This window comes from Taudactylus pleione, unplaced genomic scaffold, assembly GCF_031769625.1.
Source record: "Taudactylus pleione unplaced genomic scaffold, aTauple2 ptg000015l, whole genome shotgun sequence".
Taxonomy (NCBI): Eukaryota; Metazoa; Chordata; class Amphibia; order Anura; family Myobatrachidae; genus Taudactylus; species Taudactylus pleione.
Genome location: NW_028284417.1, coordinates 16,320,064 through 16,344,813, shown reverse-complemented (window position 1 = coordinate 16,344,813; position 24,750 = coordinate 16,320,064). Strand labels below are relative to the sequence as shown.

General features: G+C 42.1%; 1 protein-coding gene across 2 annotated transcripts in view; it reads left to right on the top strand.

Annotated features, from left to right (window-relative positions):
• ME1 (malic enzyme 1) overlaps positions 1-24,750 on the top strand; it is a 420,748-nt gene that overhangs the window by 292,730 nt on the left and 103,268 nt on the right. For both annotated transcript variants that reach the window (XM_088471866.1, XM_088471856.1), the window contains exon 7: positions 15,474-15,583. In XM_088471866.1, the coding sequence (XP_088327992.1) occupies positions 15,474-15,583 (110 nt within the window). The remainder of the gene's footprint in view (positions 1-15,473; positions 15,584-24,750) is intronic.

Here is a 24,750-nt window from a genome sequence, read left to right as displayed (position 1 = left end):
ATTGGTCGAGTTTTATCTTCAAAATGGGAAAACATCTGGATGAGAGTTTAAATCATGAGAGTTTTTTCAGTCTAAAAACATGTGAGTTTGCATGTTCTCTGACTCTATTACATTGGCCGAGTTTATATAGTGTGAGAGATTACTGCTAAACTCTCACAGTTTCTATACTCTCACCCTATTACATTTGGCCCCAAGTCTTTATGAGCCCCGACATATTTTGTCTGTTGTAAGTGCACCCTAAAGGGTACTTCAGATATATTTAAAGATATTTTAGTCTATTAAATAATGAAATTTCATTATTAGTAAATAACAGATAATATAATAGAACATATACAAAGTAGGGGTGTGCACCGGCCACTTTTCGTGTTTTGTGTTTTGGTTTTGGATCTGGATCTTTCTTCGTGTTTTGGATCTGGATTGGTTTTGCCAAAACCACCCTTCCGTGTTTTGGGTTCTGTGTTTTGGATCTGTATTTTTTTGAAAAAAAAGCATAAAAACAGCTAAAATCACAGAATTTGTGGGTTTTTCTGCTCCTATGCTATTATTAACCTCAATAACCTTAATTTCCACTCATTTCCAGTCTATTCTGAACACCTCACAATAGTGTTTTTATATCCAAAAGGTTGCACCGAGGTAGCTGGATGACTATGCTAAGAGATACGAGTGGGCGGCACAAACACGTGGTCCATCTAGGAGTGACACTGCAGTGGCAGACAGGATGGCAGTTTGAAAAACTAGGCCCCAAACAGTACATAATGCAAAGAAAAAAAAGAGGTCCAAGATGGAATTGTCCTTGGGCCCTCCCACCCACCCGTATGTTGTATAAACAGGACATGCACACTTTAACAAACCAAACATTTCAGCGCCAGGGTCTGCCACACGACTGTGGCTGAAATGATTGGTTTGTTTGGGCCCCCACAAAACAAGCTGGCAATTAATCTGTCCCTGCACAAACTGGCTCTACGGAGGCAAGATGTCGTCCTCATCCTCCTCATCCACCGATTCCTCACCCTCTTCAGTGTTGTGTACATCCTCATCCTCACAGAGTATTAATTCGTCCCCGCTGGAATCCACCACCACAGGTCCCGCTGTACGTTCTGGAGGCTGGTCTCCCTGGAAGAGTTGATAATTCATTTTATGAACATCATCTTCTCCACGTTTTGTGGAAGCAACCTCCTACGCCTTTCGCTGACAAGGTTCCCGGCTGCACTAAACACTCTTTCGGAGTACACACTGGAGGGGGGGCAACTCAGGTAAAATAGAGCCAGTTTGTACAGGGACCTCCAAATTGCTTCTTTTTCCTGCCAGTACAGGTACGGACTGTCTGACATGCCTACTTGGATGCTGTCACCGATGTAATCCTTTAACAGACAGACGCACGCTTGTCGCTGCTGCTTTAAGGATGCAGGTGCGGCTACAGCCCACACATTTCACAAAGACAGAAAAAAAAGAAGAATTTTTTTATTGTTTGTGGAGCGCACTTTGAGGGTTACACCACCCTTTAACAGACAGATGCACGCTTGTCGCTGCTGCTTTGAGGATGCAAGTGCGGCTACAGCCCACACAATTCACAAAGACAGAAAAAAAAAGAATTTTTTTATTGTTTGTGGAGCGCACTTTGAGGGTTACACCACCCTTTAACAGACAGACGCACGCTTGTCGCTGCTGCTTTAAGGATGCAGGTGCGGCTACAGCCCACACATTTCACAAAGACAGAAAAAAAAGAAGAATATTTTTATTGTTTGTGGAGCACACTTTGAGGGTGTCACCACCCTTTAACAGACAAACGCACGCTTGTCGCTGCTGCTTTAAGGATGCAGGTGCGGCTACAGCCCACACATTTCACAAAGACAGAAAAAAAAAGAAGAATATTTTTATTGTTTGTGGAGCGCACTTTGAGGGTTACACCACCCTTTAACAGACAGATGCACGCTTGTCGCTGCTGCTTTGAGGACAGTATCATATCCAGTGACAGTAGACTTGTCAGAAATTGTTGGCACGTTCTTCAGTCCGGACCAGATGTCCAAACCGGCCCTTGACTTATGACACAGGCGTACGCTTGGCGCTGCTACTGTGTTGATGCACGTGCGGCTACATCGCACACAAGTCACAAACACATAAAAAAAATAGTTTATTATTTTTTGGAGCACTTTGAGGGTTACACCACCCTTTAACAGACAGATGCACGCTTGTCGCTGCTGCTCTGAGGATGCAAGTGTGGCTACAGCCCACACAATTCACAAAGACAGAACAAAAAAGAAGAATATTTTTATTGTTTGTGGAGCACACTTTGAGGGTGTCACCACCCTTTAACAGACAGACGCACGCTTGTCGCTGCTGCTTTAAGGATGCAGGTGCGGCTACAGCCCACACATTTCACAAAGAGAAAAAAATACGAATTTTTTTATTGTTTGTGGAGCGCACTTTGAGGGTTACACCACCCTTTAACAGACAGGCGCACGCTTGTCGCTGCTGCTTTGAGGATGCAGGTGGAATCTAGACGGGATTTGGAACCGGGGACACACTACCTCCATCAATTGTCTAAATCCCACTGCACTAATGGCGGATACCGGACGCACGTCTAACACCAACATAGCAGTCAAGGCCTCAGTTATACGTTTTGCTTCAGGATGACTGCTGTCGTACTTCATCCTCATCGCTAGGGACTGTTGGAGGGTCAATTGTTTAGTAAAAGTAGTGGTGTTCCTACTTCCTCTCTGGGATGATGAACAACTCCCAGCAGCAGCAACAGCACTAGGAGGAAGTGGTACTTGATCTTTCCCTATTTTATTTTTATCGGAGAAAGTTTGGTCCTCCATTTATGTTATATTGATATATTCGTGCGGCTAAGGCGCACACAAACACAGAAAATATTTTTTTATTTTTGCTGGAGAGTAGTGCACTTTGTGGGTTACACTACCCTTTAAGAAATGAGCCAGCCGGCTCTTTACTTATGGGACACAGGCGCACGCTTGGCGCTGCTCCTTTGTTGATGCACGTGCAGCCACAGTGCACACAATTCACAAACACAGAAAATATTTTTTTATTTGGTTTGGAGTGTACTTTGGGGGTTACAGCACCCTTTAACGGTCAAGCCAGCCGGCCCTTTACTTATGACACAGGCGCACGCTTGGCACTACTTTGTTGATGCACGTGCGGCTACTGCGCACACAATTCACAAACACAGAAAATATTTTTTTATTTGGTTTGGAGTGTACTTTGGGGGTTACAGCACCCTTTAACGGTCAAGCCAGCCGGCCCTTTACTTATGACACAGGCGCACGCTTGGCACTACTTTGTTGATGCACGTGCGGCTACTGCGCACACAATTCACAAACACAGAAAAAATATTTTTTTTTTTAGCACTTGGGGGGAGCACCCCTGACAGACAGAGCACCCCCTGGACAACACTACAGCACCCCTTTAGGACTGGGACACTGCACAGGACTTTGGAGTGGACACAGCCCCTAGGACAACTGACTGCACAACACAGTCCAGCCAGCCCCTATGGACTTTGAAGTAGTGGACACAGCCCCTATGGACAACAGCAGCACAACACAGCCAGCCCCTATGGACTTTGAAGTAGTGGACACAGCCCCTATGGACAACAGCAGCACAGCACAACACTACACTACACAGCCCAGCCAGCCCTAACTCCCACCCTCCCTCTTCACTGTCCACAGCCGAGTGAGAAAATGACGCCGACGCGGGTACCTTATATAGGGTCCAAAACCCGCGAGACCCGGAAGGCGGGATGATGACGTTTTGCCTCGATTTCAGATCCGAGTCAGGCGGGAAAAGTCGAGCCTGACTCGGATCGGCCTCGGATCGGGGGGGCTCGGGGGGGTTCGGATTTCAGAAATCCGAACCCGCTCACCCCTAATACAAAGCAATCATTTTGGGTATTTATAAAGCATTTAAATTTGTATTGGGTGGCTGCTGTAAATTTAGTCAGAATATGTGGTACTTTGAATATAAATGCACACATTAGGGGGTACTTCATATAAATTAATGGCTACATTTCCTAGGTCTTCAGGAGTCTGATTCCGATTTTCATCCTATGTATCAAATTGCTCCTTCAGTGATCACCTCTCTGGATCCACCTCCTCTACGCTTCCTTTACATGCTGGGGTAACAGAAGCCTCAGTCCTAGGTCCTCTGCTCTCTATCTCTACCATGAAAACTAATAAGCTCATTTGGATTTCACCATCATTTCTATGGGAGTGATACACATATTTACTTATCCTTTCCGGATTCCTTACACACTGTAATTTCTTTCTGTAATGTCATTTCATCTCGCCACCTTAAACTCATTCTTTCAAATACAGAAATAATAATATTCCCACCTGAAATTACCTTTCTGACATCTATATCTCTATTGAGAACACAACAATCAACAAACAACAGTCAATCCTACCCCTCAAGCATGTTACCTAGGCGTCATCCTTAACTTGGAGCTCTCCATATTTCCCCACATTCAATTTGCTTATATGTCACACAGGACGCATGCACTCATTATCTCCTGCACTGACTATTGCAATAGCCTCCTTACTGGTTTTCCCCTGTAATCTATTTTGAATGCAGTGGCTAGACTAATTTTCCTTTCAAAACATTTTTCTACTACTGCTCCACTGGCTGCCTGTAGTTGGTCAAATCCAATATAAAATAAACGTACCGTACAAGGCCATGAAAACACTACACCAATATACATCTCTTCTCGTCTAAAAAAGGAGTACTTGGTAAACATTCACCATCACATAGGGTACCTGTTGAAAAATGTTTACAAACCCTGTCTTATATTATAGAATAATGTACTGTATATAAATCACTGAACTATGAGATATATACCGTGTGCTTCCTGTACTATTATAATCATGTAATATAAAGTAAAATATATTGCTCTAGTGGCCTGAGTATCAATCCTGCCACTGCCAGCCGCAAAACCTACATCATTAAAATACCAGGAACACAGGGATCTATCTAACAATAATTGCGTTAATGAATAGAAAATTAACATTCTTTATTGCCGCAATTTGGAGCGTTTTGCAGGACAATATATAAAGGAGCATTCACTGGAAAACGGGCACCGATATCAGCCTGTCCATGCAATGGGTAAAAAGTAAAGTGAAGCTATTGCTATCATTTTATTTTTGGGTTCGGACCCAGCCGTGCAACTGTGCATTGGTGGCAAATCGGCCACACTTGTCTAAAGCGGACTAGTTGCGACTGACATTGTGAGGAGGTCCAGTCCACCAAGCTCCTTGTTAACTTGTGAAATAGCCCCAGAACTGGGGCCAAATGTAATAGGGTGATAGTGTAGAAAATGTGAGAGTTTAGCAGTAATCTCTCACACTATGTAAACTCGGCCAATGTAATAGAGTCCGAGAACATGTAATGCTTTTAGACTCAAAATACTCTCACGATTTAAACTCTCATCCAGATGTTTTCCCATTTTGAAGATCAAACTCGAGCAATGTGAGAGCTTACTGCTAAACTCTCACATTTTCTACACTCTCACCCATTACATAGTAAACTGTGGGGACGGCTGATGTGAGCGTGGGTGATTGGATAGAAGGAGAACTCCCAGATATCTCCTGCTTTCTAGCGCATGTTACTTAATTCCGTGTCCACATTTTAAGGAGATAATTACTTTGATTAATAGGCCTCACAATGAGTTAAACTATGTTTAAAACAACAATAGAACAAACAGGGTTGTTACTATTTGAATTCCACAGAAAAGTGCGCACCCACCAGGGATTTATAAATCTCTCAGTCTGAGGTTTTTAACTTGCCAGATTTGCTCTCATTGCAGGGCCTATTCATCATCGGAGGCCGTATGGCCTACGATGATTAAGTATTGAACCCGCTGCGAGTAATACTTACTGCAAGTATCCAACTTGCAGTGGAGGTTAGATTACACCGGACAATTCATCATTGTCGCGGTGAGGGGACAGCTGCTCCAAAAAGCAGCTGCCCCCTCGGTTAGTATCGCAGCTACAGAAGTAGCTGCATTACTTACCTCCTCCCCATTGGTTCAGCTACGCATGCGTGACCCGAGATCACGCATGCGCACAGCCACCGGGGAGTCCGTGAGAAGGCGGCGGAGGGATCCTCTCGGATCCCTCTTCGCATCCCCGGAACTCCTTCCCATAGAAAGGAGCGGGGCTACGAGAGCAAGATGGCGTTTGTTCTCATGATCAAACTCCGAAAACCTTGCTGAATATCAGGTGGTCCTGATGATGAATGGCCCGGTAACTAAAATAGGTTATTGGGTAAATAACATAGGTTATTGGGCCATTTATTGTTTGATGAATAGGCCCCTGCAGCATAATAACACTGCCTGTGTCACATGCAGTTATGTCCTGACTTTCACAATTACAAAGTGGACAAGACAATGGGCCAAATGTAATAGCCTGAGAGTGTAGATAATGTGAGAGACTTTTTAAAGTCCGAGAATATGCATGTTTCTCAGACTTAAAAAAACTCTCAACACAACCAATATAATAATGTTAGAGCTTACTGCTAAACTGTCACATTTTCTAAACTCTTACCCTATTACATTTGGCCCAATTCCTCCCAGAAGATCATCACACTAATTTCCTGAAATACTCTGTTTTGCTGTCAACATCATAATAATCTGTTTGACTACAGGTTGTTTTATCCTCAACCACTTGAAAGATGGGGACAGACTGACATGCAAGAAGTTATAACACACATTATTCAATCTGTGTGGAAGAAATTGGAATGAATGTTTACATTATATCAGTCATTCAGATGATTTAAAATTGCAAACTATCATTTTTCTTTTAATAAAAATTCTGGCAAGGAAACACTACTCTAATGGTCCTGTTGATACTATTATTGTCATAGCTGACTAGGGTTCTCTGCCCTGTCTTATCGCTTGTCGTTTTTGACATTTAAATGCCCAATTTGCGGCCGATTACTGAGAGATTGCACGATGACGATGTCGTGATCGTGCAATCGCTCAATAAGGTCGTGTAGTGGATACGCACCTTTAGACAAAAGGGCCATTTCCACTACAGGGTAAAGGATTTGTGTCTGCTAATATATTTTAATCAGTTTCCTTTACCTGTGTGAACCCTGTTGTCATAGATCTATTCAATATTTTCACCCTTCACATAAGAGAATTCCAACAATGGGTGGACTTAAAATCCAAACCACAAAATGCAAAATAATCAAATCATTAGTAACATATTTGTCTGTAGAAGAGATTACAATTTTTTCTTGGTGAGAATAAGGCTGTGATATAAAACAGTTTGTAAGCATACTGTGAATTCTCCAGAGCGTATTTAGACAGAAACATATTAACATTGAAATGAGATTATAGAAGGTCATCTGTATTGTAACTTCATATGCTTATGGAACAACTATACACAATGAGTATACAGTGGGAAATGTCAACTACAGTACAGTACATTCAGATTTTCTAAAGCAAAACCAGAATTAAATCAATTAAAATTGTAGAGTGATATAAGGGAAAATGCTATTTTTCACATGCTATGTTAGGGAATTATAAGGTTCGTACAGACCTTAATTTAAGTTTTAATTTCTCCAATATGAATAATTTTGTTGAACATTCTTTTCATCGGGATTTGATTATCCCGAGTGAATAATATTCTTGAAAAATGGATTCAAAGCCTGTCCAGGGGCCCGAGCCTCATTCAGAGTCGGTCATTGTGGCCGCACGGTCATACGCATACGATGTTTTTCTTTCTGCGCCTGCGCACGGCTAGCAGTGCGCATGTGCGTACGAGCTCTACTGATCAAAAATACTGTCGGTCGTAGGGCTTCCGACACGGAAGTGGATTGCTAAAGTTGATTGACAGGAAAGACCGTTTGTGGGAGTATACGGGGGTGGTGGTCTGGAAACGGAGGCGTTCTTCAGCGTTTCCAGGCGTTTTAGGGGAGTGCATAAATTACCTGCTTCGTACGACCAAGAATTGCGGATGCATGAAAACGTCACTCTACGAACAGGCTGATCGTCCAGGCTAAGGTAGGCAAGAAGCGTCCGTAAGCCACAACAGTACAATCGTTAATCTGATGTTACTTGCGATGTTTCGATTTGGAACCACACAAAGCAAGATTGCTGCATTGTAACTATTAACACTGATAATTACCTTGTAACTCATTTCACTTGCGTGTGCATTAGGGAATTCGTAACACAAATGTTTCTTTGTGCTTTTTAAACAGTTTTTTGCTCAAACAGTTTTTAAAACATCTAGCATTGTGTTTTGCGTAGCAGCCTTTTCAGATACCACACTGTTTAAACCTCGTATACATTGATATAGTTAAAGATAGACATTTTTGGTCTGAAATTTTTTTATTTTTGTGAAACTTGCCTTTCATCACAATGTAAAGAATAATTGTTTAGGCAACATTTGTATATAATTAAAATAATGTTAAAAAAAAAAAACATTTTGTGTAAAAAAATATAAAAGAGCTTGAGACCAAGAAATATGGGGACTGGACAACAGGTGAGGGCGGAGATATCCAGGGCTACTTGCGTCGTTTGGGCCGGCTCGGAGGAAGAGGTAAGCTACGGACAGCCGACTGGCGTGTAACACGCCGACTGGCCTGGCCAGAGGTAGATGGGATTTCCTCTGGCCTAGGCATAGGGCTCTCCATACTTGCGGGGGTGGCTGTTGGGCTGCCAGAGGTGGTGGTCCTGGGAGGAAGGGAGTCTCGCTCCATCATGGCAGGTGGGTTGGCCTGCTCCTGGGTATTGGCCAAACGATCTAGGGCCCCAGCAATGGTCTCCAGGGCCACCGCCACCCTCACCAGAGTGGTCTCCATCCTCAGAAGAACACATGTGTATCCTGAGTTTGGGAGACCAACCTGGTGAGGAGAGGCACTGCTCGGTCTAATGGTTGCCCTGGAGTAGACTCCACAGGGTCCCCAGATGGAGTACTTGGATCCTCCCCTGCAGAGTCTCCATCTGTGCTGGACCCAGATCTGACCTCAGGAGCAGGCACTACCTCCTCTGAGTCTGGAATATAAAAACAAAATGTTATTTGTTTTTCCCCCCCAAAAAAACAGAGATGTTTCAGCTTTATACTTTTTGTCTCACAAAAATTAAATTACCTTCTTGCACATGTGGAGCATTGAAGTCGGCCATGTCAGTGTCCATAGTGGACACACCGACTATCTCCTCTTCCGTCACACATCCCTGAGCCAACGTCTCCAACCTTGTCAAGGCCAGCTCCTCAGGGATGGGACCACCACCTGTCCCCGCAGCATGGTCCACCCTACTCCGTAGCTTCCTCTTCAGTTGGTACTTGAAATCCGTCCAGCTGTCAATGTTATTATTGAAATTTAAAGTGTTAGTTTTTTTAAATAAGATCAAGCTTTGGACTTCAGTACACTCACAATATCATTTTCTTACCGTTTTTTTACGACTTTCTGTGTTCTGTAGGTTGTCCCCACACCATTAACAGCCCTGGATATCTCCTCCCAAATCCTGTCTTTGGCTACAGCCCCCATATTTCTGGGTGCATTGACTAGGTTCTCCATTGTCATGGTCACCAATGTTTCAAGCTCGATCCGTGAAAATGGAGGGTTTCTTGGCCTTGGCCTGCTTGGGCCCGCCTCCTCCTCCTCTACTGGTGGACTTTGATTCCCAGCACCTACAACAATTTTTTAAATAGTACAAAATTAACAAAAAATTTTGGGAAATATGACCTGTTCTTGTGTTGTGTAAAGAATGTGATTTGAACTTACCTGGCTCAGTTGTCCTCTGCTCACCATGCTCCTCGCTTGACATTCTGCTAACCTGTGAGAGAGCATGAAGAATACTGCTTGTGCAGACTTTTTTATAGATGTGATCGCATCCCTGGATTGGCTACCCGTGCATCCTTATTTCCCTAACTACAAATGCACACCTTTCCTGCATTCCGTAATCACTGTGTGGGTTGTGCTAGATGTGAGTGCATCCCTGGATAGGTTACCCGTGCATCCTTATTCCCCTAACTACAAAAGCACACCTTTCCTGTATTCCGTAATCACTGCGTGGGTTGTGCTAGATGTGACCGCATCCCTGGATTGGTTACCCGTGTATCCTTATTTCCCTAACTACAAATGCACACCTTTCCTGCATTTCTTAATCACTGCGAGGGTTGTGCTAGATGTGAGCGCATCCCTGGATTGGTTACCAGTGCATCCTTATTTCCCTAACTACAAATGCACACCTTTCCTGCATGTTTCAATAATTGGGGTTTGGTTTCTTTATTTAAGGCAAAGCCAAATGTTCCGTTACTTGTGGGTTGTAGTTGGAGTGTTTGGTGGTGCAGGAGGTGTTTGCTAATAGTTAAATAGTTTGAAGTTGATTGAGAGGTGCTTGTGTGTGTAGTTTGAGAGGTGTTTGTTTGAAGTTGATTGAGAGGTGCTTGTGTGTGTAGTTTGAGAGGTGTTTGTTTGAAGTTGATTGAGAGGTGCTTGTGTGTGTAGTTTGAGAGGTGTTTGTTTGAAGTTGATTGAGAGGTGCTTGTGTGTGTAGTTTGAGAGGTGTTTGTTTGAAGTTGTTTGAGAGGTGCTTGTGTCTTTTTTTTGGTGTTTGTTTTTTGTGTTCCTCTTTTTTGGTGGTTCTTTTTTGTGTTCCTTTTTTTTTTGTGGTGTTGGTTTTTGTGTTCCTTTTTTTGTGTGTGTGTTTTGTTTGTGGTGGTGGCTTTGGTTTGATAAATTTGATTGCTTTGGACTTTGAAACACCCCGTTAATTTTTGTGCTTGATCCGGTGACTTGTTTGGTTTGGTTTGCTGGGCTTTTGTCTTCTTCCTAAATCCAACATTATTCGAAGAATCAAGTAAGTGTGCCAGCCTACTGCACTTTGTTTTTTATTTTTTTGGGATCAACAATCCTAAAAATCGTTCATTTTTTGTTAATTTTTTTTATTTTTTTAAATATTTATTAAAGGTGTTTAACACTCCATTTTGGACTTGAATCAGGTAAGTGTCTATTTATTCCAACCTACACTTATTTATATTTTTATTTGAATTTTTTAAATAAAAATGTTTGGGAATATTGTTTATTGATCTATTTTTAAAATGTAAATTTGTACATTTAACAACAATTCATATTTGCGAGTTTAAAAATTAAGCATGGTTTTAACACAAAAAGTAGTAATATTGCTTTGACCTCAAAAAATTTAATATTTTTTTTAATTCCCTCTCAATTTAAAATCGTACAACAAATACACATGTAGTGATTTCCGAAGATGGCACTGCCCGACCCTGTAAGAATATGCACCATTATTATAAAGCTAAGTATTTTTGCACAAAATATCAAAATACACTCTGTAGAACCAATTAAAAATATTAATTTAACTTTACAGAGCGATGTTGGACAGCTAATAGTGGCCATGTTGACCCCCACCAACCTTCCTCAGCCTCCTCCTGGGCGAAGGCATAGGAGGCGTGCAAGGGCCAAGATATATAGAACACGTGTCACCCTTTTTGGAATGCCTGATGATGTGGTTGTAACCACTTATCGCCTGCCTCCAAATATTATCCTAGACACTCTTTCAATAATAAAGAATGATCTAGAAAGTCAGATTAACATTCCTACAGCAATCTCACCACTTACACAGTTGTTGGCGGTGTTACATTTCTGCGCCTCAGGGTCCTTCCAAACCACTGTGGGGCTGGTGGGTGGCCTCTCCCAGCCCTCCTTTTCACAGATTCTGAGGCGTGTGCTAGATGCATTTTTCAATCATCTAGCACATTTTATTTGTATGCCTTTGGATACGGAAGCCTTTGATGTGGTAAAGCAGAAGTTTTTTGAAATTGCAGGCTTTCCACACGTCATAGGGGTAGTGGATGGCACTCACATAGCACTTCAGCCCCCTGCATGCAGGGAACAAATATATAGGAACGGCAAACATTACCATTCCCTAAATGTAATGGTGCTATGTGATGCCTCCCTCCAGATCCTCTCCCTGAATGCCAAATTCCCAGGCTGCAGCCATGATGCGTATGTGATCCAGCATTCAGGGATTTGGCCCAAATTAAGCACACTGCAAGCTGGTGATGCATGGATTCTTGGTAAGTAAAAATCCAGTATGTATTTCTAGTAATAGTGTAAACAGGTTCTCATGGTAAATGTATGTATCTTTTGGTGTCCCATTTCCATCAGGTGACAGTGGATATCCTTGCATGCCCTGGCTGCTGACTCCTTATTTGACTCCCACACCAGGGCCCCAAACTCAATATAATGCGTTTACTGCCACCAGGCAGGTGGTGGAGCACTGTATCGGCCTTTTAAAGGGCCGGTTCCGGTGTCTCCATCACTCTGGTGGTGCACTCATGTACTTGCCGGATATGGTTTCTCGCATTGTGGTTCTGTGTGGGATTTTACACAACATTGCAATAAGGAGTCGAGTACCCATGCAGCCAGAGGAGGCCTTGCCAGAGGATGGCCCCCTGGAGGAAGGTGTTGTGATGCTGTCGGGGGGGCCAGACGCGATGATGTCGTTTTACGTTTTTTTAGGTATGCATATTTACATTTTTTGGAAAAGAAAATACAATTTTGCAAAATGTATTTTAATGTGTACCTTTTTCTTTTGTTTTCTTTTCCTACCAACAAAATCACAACACTTTCCAAAACCTGCTAAAAAAATGGAACCCATTGCCAATACCCTGTATGTTTTTGGACAACTAACACATTTTGCATGGATATCCCCCAACATGTTTAGTTAATTTGCCTTTTGTTTTAGTAATTGATATGTTTTCCATTCCAAAATCTGTTTGTTTTTTACTATAGTTGTTTATGTTTGACTAAGCCGGATGTTTAATTTGCCCAAACCATGAGGACATTAGTTATGTGTGAATCTGTTATGATTTTTTTGTTACCATTAAAATCCTGTTGGCAACATGTATGTTATGTAATAAATGTTTTAAATGAATTAAAAATGTTGTTGTTTGTTTGTTTTAAAAAATTGTAAGCCATTTTGAGGTGTATAATGTATGCCAACCCATAATTGAAAAATAAACAACATTACTGCAAATGTTCTTAAGGTTTACTAATACATGTTTTAAGTTCTTACACTATGGAAAGGCACCCACCTTTGGTCCTAAATTTTTTGTCATGCAGAATTACACCCTTTAATGTGTGGCAAAAAAGAGGACAAATGTTGGAAATAACAAAACTTTATTTTTTTATTTTAAAGTGTCATAAAATTTAAAAAACAAAAATAAAAAAAACTACACATCCTCCAAACGCCCCACTAATCTTTGTAGGCAGCAGTAGGCCTGCATTAAATAGCCCGAGGTCTCCCGCAACTCCTCCCGAATTTCCCTCAGGATGTGGGTTAGATCTGTGGAAAATTTAAACATTTTGAGGATTAAATACTTCATTACAATTAGAAACATTTGCACATTACACATTATTCAATGTACCAAAAAGTGTTTAAACACACTGATGTTACGGTGTGTTTGTAAGTATCAGACACACAACATTATTAATAGGTTTCTACTTTTCTGTTGTTCAACTAATTTGAAACCCTAACTATGTGGCATGAGCCAAAATCCACTATGATGATGTTACAAATAATGGGAGATGTATTCTTAAGTCATGATGGCCATATCCTTATCGCCTCACCTCCGCATAGGCCGCCCGCTTTGAACGATTCGAAATGGGCGGCACAGCCTGGGTAATACGCCTGTCCATGATGTTTACCAGGACAAGCAACTCTCTTCTGGTAAACGCTGCGGCTCTCATGATGGCAATGGGTGATTTTACAGAAAACATGAAATATACATGGGGTACAAAAAAGATGATTGCTAAAATATTTACACTTTCCTCAAAAAAAAACACTATTGGCCAATCCTTTAATCATGTGTCCCGAAAAATAAGGTCACATTTGATTGGCTACAACACGCAGTGTGCAATTGCAAACATAAGAGTGCAAATGATCCTAACGCAAAATGCACATGCATTTATAATGTTAACACAATTAGCAAACGGACATTCACAGTTAATAAACCTTACTTTGTTTTTAAAATTGTGTGAAAAAATAAGAACGGAGAAAACAACCACGAAATGAACAATAAAGTTTATTGACACATGAGAAAAAACTCGTTTGAAAGAACAACAAGAGTTAAACACTTAATTAGATAATTGCCAACAAGCTAATAACAAGCTGATCGATAGTCCATGTAAACATGACATGTGACCATCAAAACAGCACATATGGCCGCAAACATCAGAACATAATTAGCATACAGCGAATGACAGCGCCTGACTACGATTGACTCGATCGTTCGTTCAGATCAGTCGGTAGCTAGAGGAGGTGCAGTGCTAACGAATGGGCATCACTTTGTTTACGATCGCCCTGCCGTACGATCGGATTTTGCGGTCGTTGATCGTACGACCGTGCGGCCGCAACGACCGACTCTGAATGAGGTCCAAACTGTAATGTGAATCTGATGGATATAGTTTATATACTTTAAGTTGTTAAGTTGATTATTTTTTTCTATATTTTGGAAACAATGTAAGAATGCTTGATTGTAATTTTCTTTCAAGATCAAATCAATATTATATAGATCCGTTGTCACGAGGGCCCATAGGCCAGGGCCTACTCTGCCTATTTGGTAATCCGGCACTGAGTATAAACACCTGGTATCCCAAATGGGTTCAAGGGCTAGTATTATATATGACTTAAGGTTACACAAGTGGCATCATAAATAGCAGGGGATCAGACTGGCAATTATATACAGTATATGGCTGGGTCTCACAAATGAATGGTACGATAAATGCCTGGTTGCCCAGCTGGTAGCAACAAATGGCTAGCATTATAGAAAGCTTGGACACATATCTGGAAAGTATAATGAATAGCTTGGGGAATGGGGGGGGTGGAGGGACAATGTCTGGTCTTGCTATGTACGCATTCACGTCACAATAATCATTATATGCCAGATTCTTTGTGCACTCAAATTAACAGGACAGGTGGGTATAATTTCTTAAACGCATTTAGTACCCAAATGGAAGCATGGGATTGCTTTTAAGCAACCTTCAAGTCACATGAGTTTCCCGGTTTTTAAATTCAAAATAGTAGGAGCCTGATTGTTTCTAATATGGATGAAACTACTGTACTACTCTTATGCTTCAACTAAGAAAAATTCTAAATAGTGGGAGCCTTAGGGTGCTTCTCTTTTTGTACCTTCACTATAGTTACATCTGTGATCACATTAATTTGAAACAAAAATGCAGTTGATTTGACTGAAACTTAATTTTTATAAAAAAAAATTAAGCTACAGTAATTGACTTCACTTCATTGATCTGCTTGTGTTCATGGGGTACTATTACTGTTATCAAAATGTACCCTGCTCATGGTTGTTATTGCTGCAGTAATGTTGTATGTAGCCTTTGAATTCACAATTCAATAAAGTTGTGTTATTAAAAAAGCTATATCCACCAGCCATTTCCCATGAAAGTATTCCTAAAGGTGTTTTTTTATCATTCAGGTATGGCATGACCTGCCTTATCCAGTTTGAAGATTTTGCCAATGCCAATGCATTCCGTCTGCTGAACAAATACCGCAATCGGTACTGCACATTCAATGATGACATCCAAGGTAGATACAATACTTTTGTTTTGTTAACATGTAATATATACATGAACTCTTGCCAGAATATCTTATTCCTTAGGCCAGTGGTTCCCAAACTGGGTGTACCTAGCACTTGCAGGGTGCCACAGGTTGGTGGTCCAGTACCAAAACAAATCATTTATGGTCAATGTAATAGGCAAAACCAGTGCTGGTGGCTGCCAGTTATTAAATACGTGGACAAACAGAAGTTCAAACCTGTCCACCACCACATAACAGAACCAAAGGATGACAGGTAAGCACAATTTACATCATATAATATTTTTTCCCCAAAATTTCTCAATAAGAAATTTTGGCCTAGGGGTGCTGTGAAAAAAAAGCTGATACCCTAGGACGCCATGATTCAAGAAAGTTTGGAAACCACTGCCTTACAATACATAATGAGACTAGTGATTTCTCCTTTATAGGAAAAAGCTTGTGTTTAACTTTGAAGATGGCAGAGACAACCTGTAGACATTACCAAATTAGAACTTTCACTGTAACAGACCATGAGAGCATTAACATTCCAGAATTTGATGGTAAAGCTGCATACACACCTAACCGACCCACCGGACGACTGATTGTCCCACCAGTCATGCAACCGATTTGGTAAGCTATACCCACTTACCAATCAGCAGCTTGATATGTCTGCCCAGACATCACAACTGGGCTGGCATTTAAATTTGCCAGCCCAGTTGTGATATCAGTGTTGGTGGTTCCTGTAGCCAGGGTACGAGTGGTCGTGAGTCATCCATACACATAGGCAGATGAACCGATATATGTCTTAACAATACTGGATCAGAACCTCTATACACACCTTCCTATACCTTCTAATATCCTGCCTATACCTTCTAATATCCTGCCTATACCTTCTAATGATGATGCTAATTTGACGCACAAGAATTTTTCAAGTAAAAATACAGTCAGTTACACACAATTGATCCAGATACAATTTAGGCGCAAAGGAATTATACAGACCCAAGTACAGTATACATACGCAGCGCTTCCGGTACCAGGTGTTAGGCATCAGCAAGAACCTCGTCTATCAGCATTCAGCACGAAGACTAAAAACCCAGTGTTGGAGCACACATATTTATACCCCCCAGGGACAGACAAAACAGTAGAGAAGTTTGTTGCTGATGCTATTGGTTCCCAAGGGGGATCCATCTGTTACGGAGCATTTAACAGGCTGGTTCAAATAGACTCACCCAGCCTCTAACAACTGGGGGTCTCTGCCCTCCCACCCCATGCAATCATCCTAACAGTTGTTCATATAATATACATTTTGTTGCTTGAAGTCTCTGCGATCCATAAGTTGAGAATGCATGATGCGATCTCCCCACCGATAACACCGGAATACTGTGGAAAGAGTACGCATCAGTACAAAACCAAACACGGCTTATCTAGCATGTATAAAACCTTAGTTACCAAATATCTTTACTTCACAGCATTTATACTAACTGAACAAACTTAAATCTTATACCTTAAAGCTAATGGAACCTTGTAAGTGAATATGTAATGTGTGAGTGTATGGGGTTTGATATGAAGACGCTAGTTAACTTGGTGCGGATGCGTGTGCATTTAGCTACTAAACAGTGTTTTTTTTCTTATGCATTCGCTAATATGTGACTAGTTAACAGCGCTATTGTGCATATTACTGTGTGTATGGGAAATGAGGAAAGATGCAATCGCATGGTGCTAATAGTATTATCGCCACATGTACTAAAGTGTGAGTTTATCTAAAATGGCGCTTAGGGGCCAGTCGCAAAATGGCGTTTTGCGATCTCATTTCCAAGATGGCGTCTTGCGGCCAGTCACAAGATGGCGTCGCTGCGATTCAATTTTAAACTGAACTTGTCTCAGCCAATTACTCAGCTTCGACAGTCCACCCTTTGATAGCAAACAACATGCTATCACAATCTGCTATTAGAATTTAATTTAGGCTTACATTTACATATTATTTAGTGTTATTGTGGGATGGCACAAGGTGGTTCTTAATCCATCAATAATGTGTCTCTGGGTGGGGACATAAAACTACTATTATACGCACACCGCGGATCTTGGAAGATCATGTGAAAGGTGTGGGAATGCACCAGTCTTATAAAAGCAGTCTTGAAGGGGAATTGAGACTTTACATTATCTGAGGTGTTTTAAAAATAACATTTCAATAATACATTCTATGTACGTCTAAATATAATACATCAAATGATGGTATTTCCTAGTTCAGGGTTGTAATGCAGTTCTATATTTACCTCGGTATACGTATTGTCATTACTGACCACCATCATAGTTTCGTTCTTGTGTTTTACTCTATTTTTACATTTTCCACACTTCAACACAATAGGAACGCACCGGACGCATATGCCAATTACTATGATGACAATTAGTATAAGGATCAAGAATTTGCCTATGCTGGCGATCACTTCCTGGACCCATTCCCCTAGACCTGAGAACCATTTTACTGGGTTCAGCCATGAAACCCATCCGTCTATCTTTTCCCCTACTTCAGCCACTGAAGCGTTATGGTTCTTACGGAACTCCCATTTTAGCTGCAGAATTTCATCCATCTTTCGGTCTATCACCTCCTTGGGGTCGCTAATATCATTGGTGACATAGGTGCAACATTTTACTCCGAACTGGGTGGCCAATGTTACGCAATACCCTCCAGTAACAGCAGTTAAATAATTCAACACTAGCCTGTGTTGCACCAGTTCTTTCTCGTACGCTTGCAATTCTTTCCCTGTATACCTGAATGTGTCATCGTACATCTCAGTGATATTATCTATCAATTTAGTAAGTTCCTGAATATACCTAAAATTTAATGTACCCCGAGCGATCCTGGTGGGATCCAATGCGACTAAAACTTGAAAGCCAGTTGTCTCACTGATTAACTGAGTGGCTTTATGTACGTCACCAGGTATCATATTTCTTTTGCCTCTGTGTTCATATTGTGTGTGAAGATATGGTGACGGTGTGTTCTTATGTATACCCAGCATTTCAACATGTGTGAGGGTCATAACTTCTGGGACTACTCTTCCCAGGTAACACAAACCTTCGGAACTCGGGGAGAGCCAAATATACATTATCAGGGAGAACATAAGGAATAGTATGTTATCATTAAGCACATTTCCCTTGCAAACAATCCTATTTCTGGGTCTTCCATCTGGTACATGCAAGTTTCTGGCTGTATTATTTTAGCACAATAACCATTTGGCACCTTACCAATAATTTATTTGATGGAACTCAATGTATACCGATACCTAAAATGTTTCCCACCAGACTTAATGGAGCGTAACAGATCATGGTTTATAGATTCATTATCAGCTCTTTGTGAGAAGGTCATCGTCTGATTATTCCCCGTGGGGTTGGTTATGTTTAAACACAAAACTGATCTATCTACTTAGAATTGATAGAGTTTGAAATGAGGTGGTTTGGATGAGAGGAATTTCCCATCCAATGTTTTCCCTTTTTGTAATTCTAGAATTTCCGTGATATTCAGCGGAAATGGCACCAACCCTACATTATGCTGTCCCTGTGGTACATGTGAACACACCCAGCAATCAGTTTGATTTAATACTTTGCCTACCATACTATGATAATCCTCTAAAGGATACCCACCCCAGTACAGGCTATATTTAGGTTGGCACCGTTGGATACAGTTCTCATCAACTAGGGACCCACAAAGGTCACAAATACAGGAATCTGCAGACGATAAACATCCACACTTTCCCCGAGTATCCGGAATGATAGCTCTCTTAACAATAACAGTACTAAGATTGGTCACACACTCCCCTGATTGGCATTGCACTCCTCCTGACTCCACTCCATCAGCACTGCCATCAGCTCCTATTTCCTCGATCGGTCTCCCATCACAGAAACTGGACATTCCCGAACCGATCAAGATGGTAAACACTCTAAAAGAGAATATGAAAATGAACACAGCAGGTCTGTCCATTGTCACAACAAAACCTGCAAGTTTCTTTTAGTTCAGGTATCTCACTACAACCTTTTCAATCCTCCCAGAACAAGCTCGCGAGCGACAGGTCCACACTATCAGCCTTGTCTCCGCCTTGTTTCTCCACCGGTTGATTGACCTTTTTGCAGTGAGTGGAATGGACCCAGGTATCTCTCTCAGCCACCTTCAAAGACGTAGTACTCGTCAGCAGCAACTGGTACGGACCTTCCCACCGATCAGTCAAACAACCTGAACGCAAGAAATTTCTGATCATTACATATTCTCCTGGTTCAACATCATGACAGTTAGTTTCAGGCATATCATTAGACAACAATTTCAGTTTCTGCTGCTGTTGCTTTAACTGCTAACTCATTGATATAAGATACTTTACAGTTACCTCGTTGTTACCCTTCAGGTCTTCCTGTGGACTTATAATCAAATGAGGTTGTCTACCGAACAATATTTCAAATGGGGACAGATTCAGAGGATGTCTAGGAGTGGTCCTTATGCTATGTAGAACCAAAGGTAACACTTCTGGCCATCCTAGTCCAGTCTCTGCCATGATTTTACTTAGCTTATTTTTAATAGTCCCGTTCATCCTCTCTACCTTGGCACTGGCTTGCAGTCGGTAGGGGGTATGAAGTCGGCTATTAATACCCATCAGCTTACACATATTTTGAAAAACATCACCTGTGAAATGAGTACCCCTGTCACTTTCAATGATTCTTGGGACACCGTACCTGCATACAAATTCCTGAACTATTTTCTTGGCAGTAAACGCAGCAGTATTAGTGGCCGCTGGGTAGGCCTCAACCCAGTTAGAAAATACGTCTGTGCACACTAATACATACTTAAGGTTCCTGCAGGGTGGTAATTGGATGAAATCAATTTGTATCACCTGGAAAGGTCCATCAGTCGGTGGAATGTGGGACGGTTCAGTAGGGTTCGCTTTCCCTATGTTCTTTCTCAAGCAGGTCAGACAGGACATTGCTATATTTTTTGCTTGTGAAGAAAAACCTGGTGCGCACCAGTATGCCCTCACCAACTTGCACATACCTTGTTTGCCCAGATGAGTCAGACTGTGTGCTGCCTCAGCCAGGCTGGGGTAATATGCCTTGGGGGCTACTGGCTTACCTTGTCTGTCCCTCCAGAGCCCGGAGGACTTGCCCACATCCCTTGGACTTCCAGATGGATTTTTCCTGAGTTGAACACAAATTTTGCATCTCAATCAATTTCAGCATATCAATTGTTTGGAATGACATAATTGTTTCAGTTGGAGAAAACATTTTTAACCCTGCTGCCCATTTTGCAGCTTCATCGGCTCTGTTGTTGCCCAGTGACACCGGGTCATCCTCACATGTATGGGCTTTGCATTTAATTACTGCCACCACTTTGGGCAGTTGGATTGCTTCTAAAAGATGTTTTATGTGTCGGGAATGTGCAACTGGTGTGCCTGCTGCTGTCATAAAATTTCTCAGACGCCATAGAGCCCCAAAATCGTGCACCACCCCGAACGCGTACCTCGAGTCAGTGTAAATGTTAGCAGATTTGCCTGCTGCCAGTTCACACGCTCTAGTTAGTGCTACTAACTCTGCCACCTGGGCTGAGTGAGGAGGACCAAGAGGTTTAGCTTCTATGATGTCTGTGCCATTTACAACAGCATAACCTGTACATAATTCACCTGTGTCTGTTTGTCTATGACAACTCCCATCCGTATAAAAGGTCACATCCACATTCTCTAAAGGTGTGTCATGTATGTCAGGTCTAGCAGTAAAGGTCTGATTCAGATATGTCATACAATCATGCGTATCATTGTCTGCTGAACTCACCTCCCACCAGCAACTCGCTTCCTTCCACCCTTTGTACATCATGTTGTACATATGGTAGGTATGTTGCTGGATTCAGCATACTGCAATGTTTAACAGTAATATTTGCAGGAGCGATTAGTGCTAGTTCCCATTTGGTAAACCTAGCTGAAGAGACGTGTCTGGTTTGAGCTGAGTTCAACAGATCAGACACTGCATGGGGGGTGTAGACAATCATATCATGACCCAATACTACGTCCTCACTTTTACTCACCAATAGAGTGGTAGCTGCTACACTTCTCAAACAGGTGGGGAGTGATCTTGCCACAGTGTCCAATTGGGCAAAAGTTTAGTATCATTCAAACATGACATAAACAAGTCAGAACATAGCAATAAATAGTCCACATATTGAATTAGAACAGATCCATTGGCAGGTTGAACAGATTGTAAACAGTCGTTCAATGTCTGGGAGAAGATACTGGGGCTGTCTATGAAACCTTGGGGTAACCGTGTCCATGTGTATTCTAAACCTCTGTATGTAAATGCGAATAGATACTGACAGTCAGGATGGAGAGGCACAGAGAAGAAAGCAGAACAGAGGTCAATGACAGTGAAATGGGTTGCATTTGGTGGGATCTGCATCAGAATGACAGCTGGATTTGGCACTACAGGGAATTGGCTCTCTACTACCTTATTAACACCTCTAAGGTCTTGTACCAGCCTATAACCCCTCCCACAAATCTTTTTCACTGGAAAGATGGGACTGTTGGCTACACTAGCTGTACGAACTAAAATTCCCTGTTGCAATAATCGCTCAATTATTGGGAAAACCCCTAATTCTACCTCCTGTTTAAGTGGGTACTGGGGAATTTTTGGAGCTTGCCTTCCGCTGATTAAGTTTACCATTACGGGACTTATGTTTGCCATTAATCCAGTGTCCTGTCCATCTTTAGTCCAAAGGGAATCTGGAATTAGGGACAACATTTCATTTATCTGAGATGGATTTTCATTTAAACTTGTAGAGTGATACATTATCCTTTGGGGAGTGTTCAATATATCCCGTACCTCATGTGCAACTCTCTCTGGGATATCTAAAAATACACCATCAGGGGTGCAGTATATAACACATCCCATCTTACATAACAAGTCTCTTCCCAGCAGGTTAGTAGGAGCCGCAGCAGCCAGGAGGAAAGAATGCCTGGTATGCAATGGCCCAATGGTAACTTCTGTGGACTTTGTTAAAGGATAATGTTCCGCTTTACCTGTTACACCCATTGTTGGTACTGTCTCGTTGGTCACCTGTAAATTAATGGGAGATTTTATCACTGACTGGTCGCCCCTGTGTCCACAAGAAAAGGATATTCAGTACCAGCTACATCAACCATCATGACCGGTTCTTCCCTAGTACTTCCCGTTAATCTGACTATCTGTAGACTACAGGTATGACCTGACCCCTAGCGTTGGCTACCATTCTCCAATAAAGCATTTACGGCCACAATTGGAGCTGGTGCCTGCTGGACATTTGCTGGCCTCTGTGCATATCCCTTATGGGGATATCCAGGTCTTCCCTGATTTGGGGTTCCTACTCTTTTTACTGTACAGTTTCTACTTAAGTGTCCTGGTTGTTTACAGTTAAAACATGTTCGTGTATCGGGTGAAGACATGTGGTGTTGTGAGGTTTGCGCAGAGGGTAAAGGTGGTGGATATGGGTACGGATAGGGAGGGTAAGGGTATTGTGGGGGATAAGAAGTTGGTGGGTAGTATGGGACCTGTGGTTGCATCGGGTTAGTGGGATAGAGTTGTGTTTGTTGTTGCATGAGGTTAGTGAGAGCACATACTTGTTCAGATGTGAGTGTGTGTGCAAGTGCAAGTGTGTCTGTTGGCTGTGATGTTACCGTCATTCCCTCCAGAGCTTGGATACTGACACCCATAAGTTTTTCGCTCTGGGTTTCTCTCTTCTTTGAGATGTTTTTATCATGTTCGATGGCGGTTTCTATGAGGGCATCTATTGTGAGTCCCCGCCAGCCAGGCTGTGAGGTCTGAACCCGAGTTTTTAAACTCTCTTTCAGACCATCCATGAGTACCGTGACTATCATTCCCCTGTGGTGAGTGCTATCTTTAATATCCTATATCCCAGTGTACTGGGTGATAGCCTGCAGAGCCCGATCGCAGTAATCTTCTGCAGTTTCACTCTCCTTTTGCTTAATGGTGAAAATTTTATTCCAGTTAACTACTACCGGAAAATATATACCCAATTGAACGGTTATTGTCCGAATGGGATGCAGACCGGCAGCGTCGCTACCTTTGACCTGGTTGGGGGTTTAGTCTGCTGCTGCTACGTATGGTATGAACAACTTCCTCTACGGGTGCAGCGGGTGTTAACACTTCCCTTGCTGTTACCGATGGAGATGGCGGCACCACTCGTGATTGTGGTGATGCAGCATCTATCATCTGCACAGCATGGGAAATGGCAGACATTACAATAGGCTCATCATCCACATCATAAACATTTTCTTTATGGTGGCTTAAGAGAGGGTACAAATTGCTTGTTACATTTTTATGGGTATTTTTGGTAACTGTACTTGCACCTCCATCCACATAAGGTGGGGGAGGTGAGCGTGAACTGCTGACAATACTCTCCACGACGCTACCTTGTCGTACGTGCACGCCATTTTGCGGCTCGCCCGAATTGCAATTTAGCGTCGCGGATGTATTCTCTGACAATGTGCTTGCGACGCTAGTTTGCGTCGTTTGCACATTTTTAAGCCACGCATCCCCTTCATGCTGCCACAGTTTTAAACATTCATAATATTTAACCTTTTTCTCTCGGGAGCGCATCAGACTGATGTGATCCCGGACATTATCTAATACATTTTTATCAAAACTACCAATTCTGGGAAACGGTCTAACACTCTTCATCGTCATTTTAAACCATACATCACAATACCTTATTGCATAAGTACCGTACTTAGTATGCATAATACGACGAGCCGATCCGATCGGTGCCACCATTAGCAGCACATCATTGTCTACCATCTCTACTGTTTGCGCGGCTCCCATTCTGAGACAAAAATCCTACGCTTTTCAATAAAGATTTAAACTGGTGAAAGACAATCAAGATACTTTCACTTACCTGTGGACGATTTAAGTCGGCGGCTCCCACACACCTGGATAAGATTTGAAAGAGGCAACTTCCACACCCGGATAAGATTTAGTAAGGCAACTTCCACACCTATGGAAGTTTATATGTCGGCCACTTCCACACACCTCTCTACAACAAAGACAACATGTACACCTGCTACTGTGTATAGAACGGTAAAGCTGCTTACCAAGCGACTAGCACTTAGCCCTTAAAGGTCATACGGTACCTTTTAACTGTAGGGAACAAGTTACCCCTA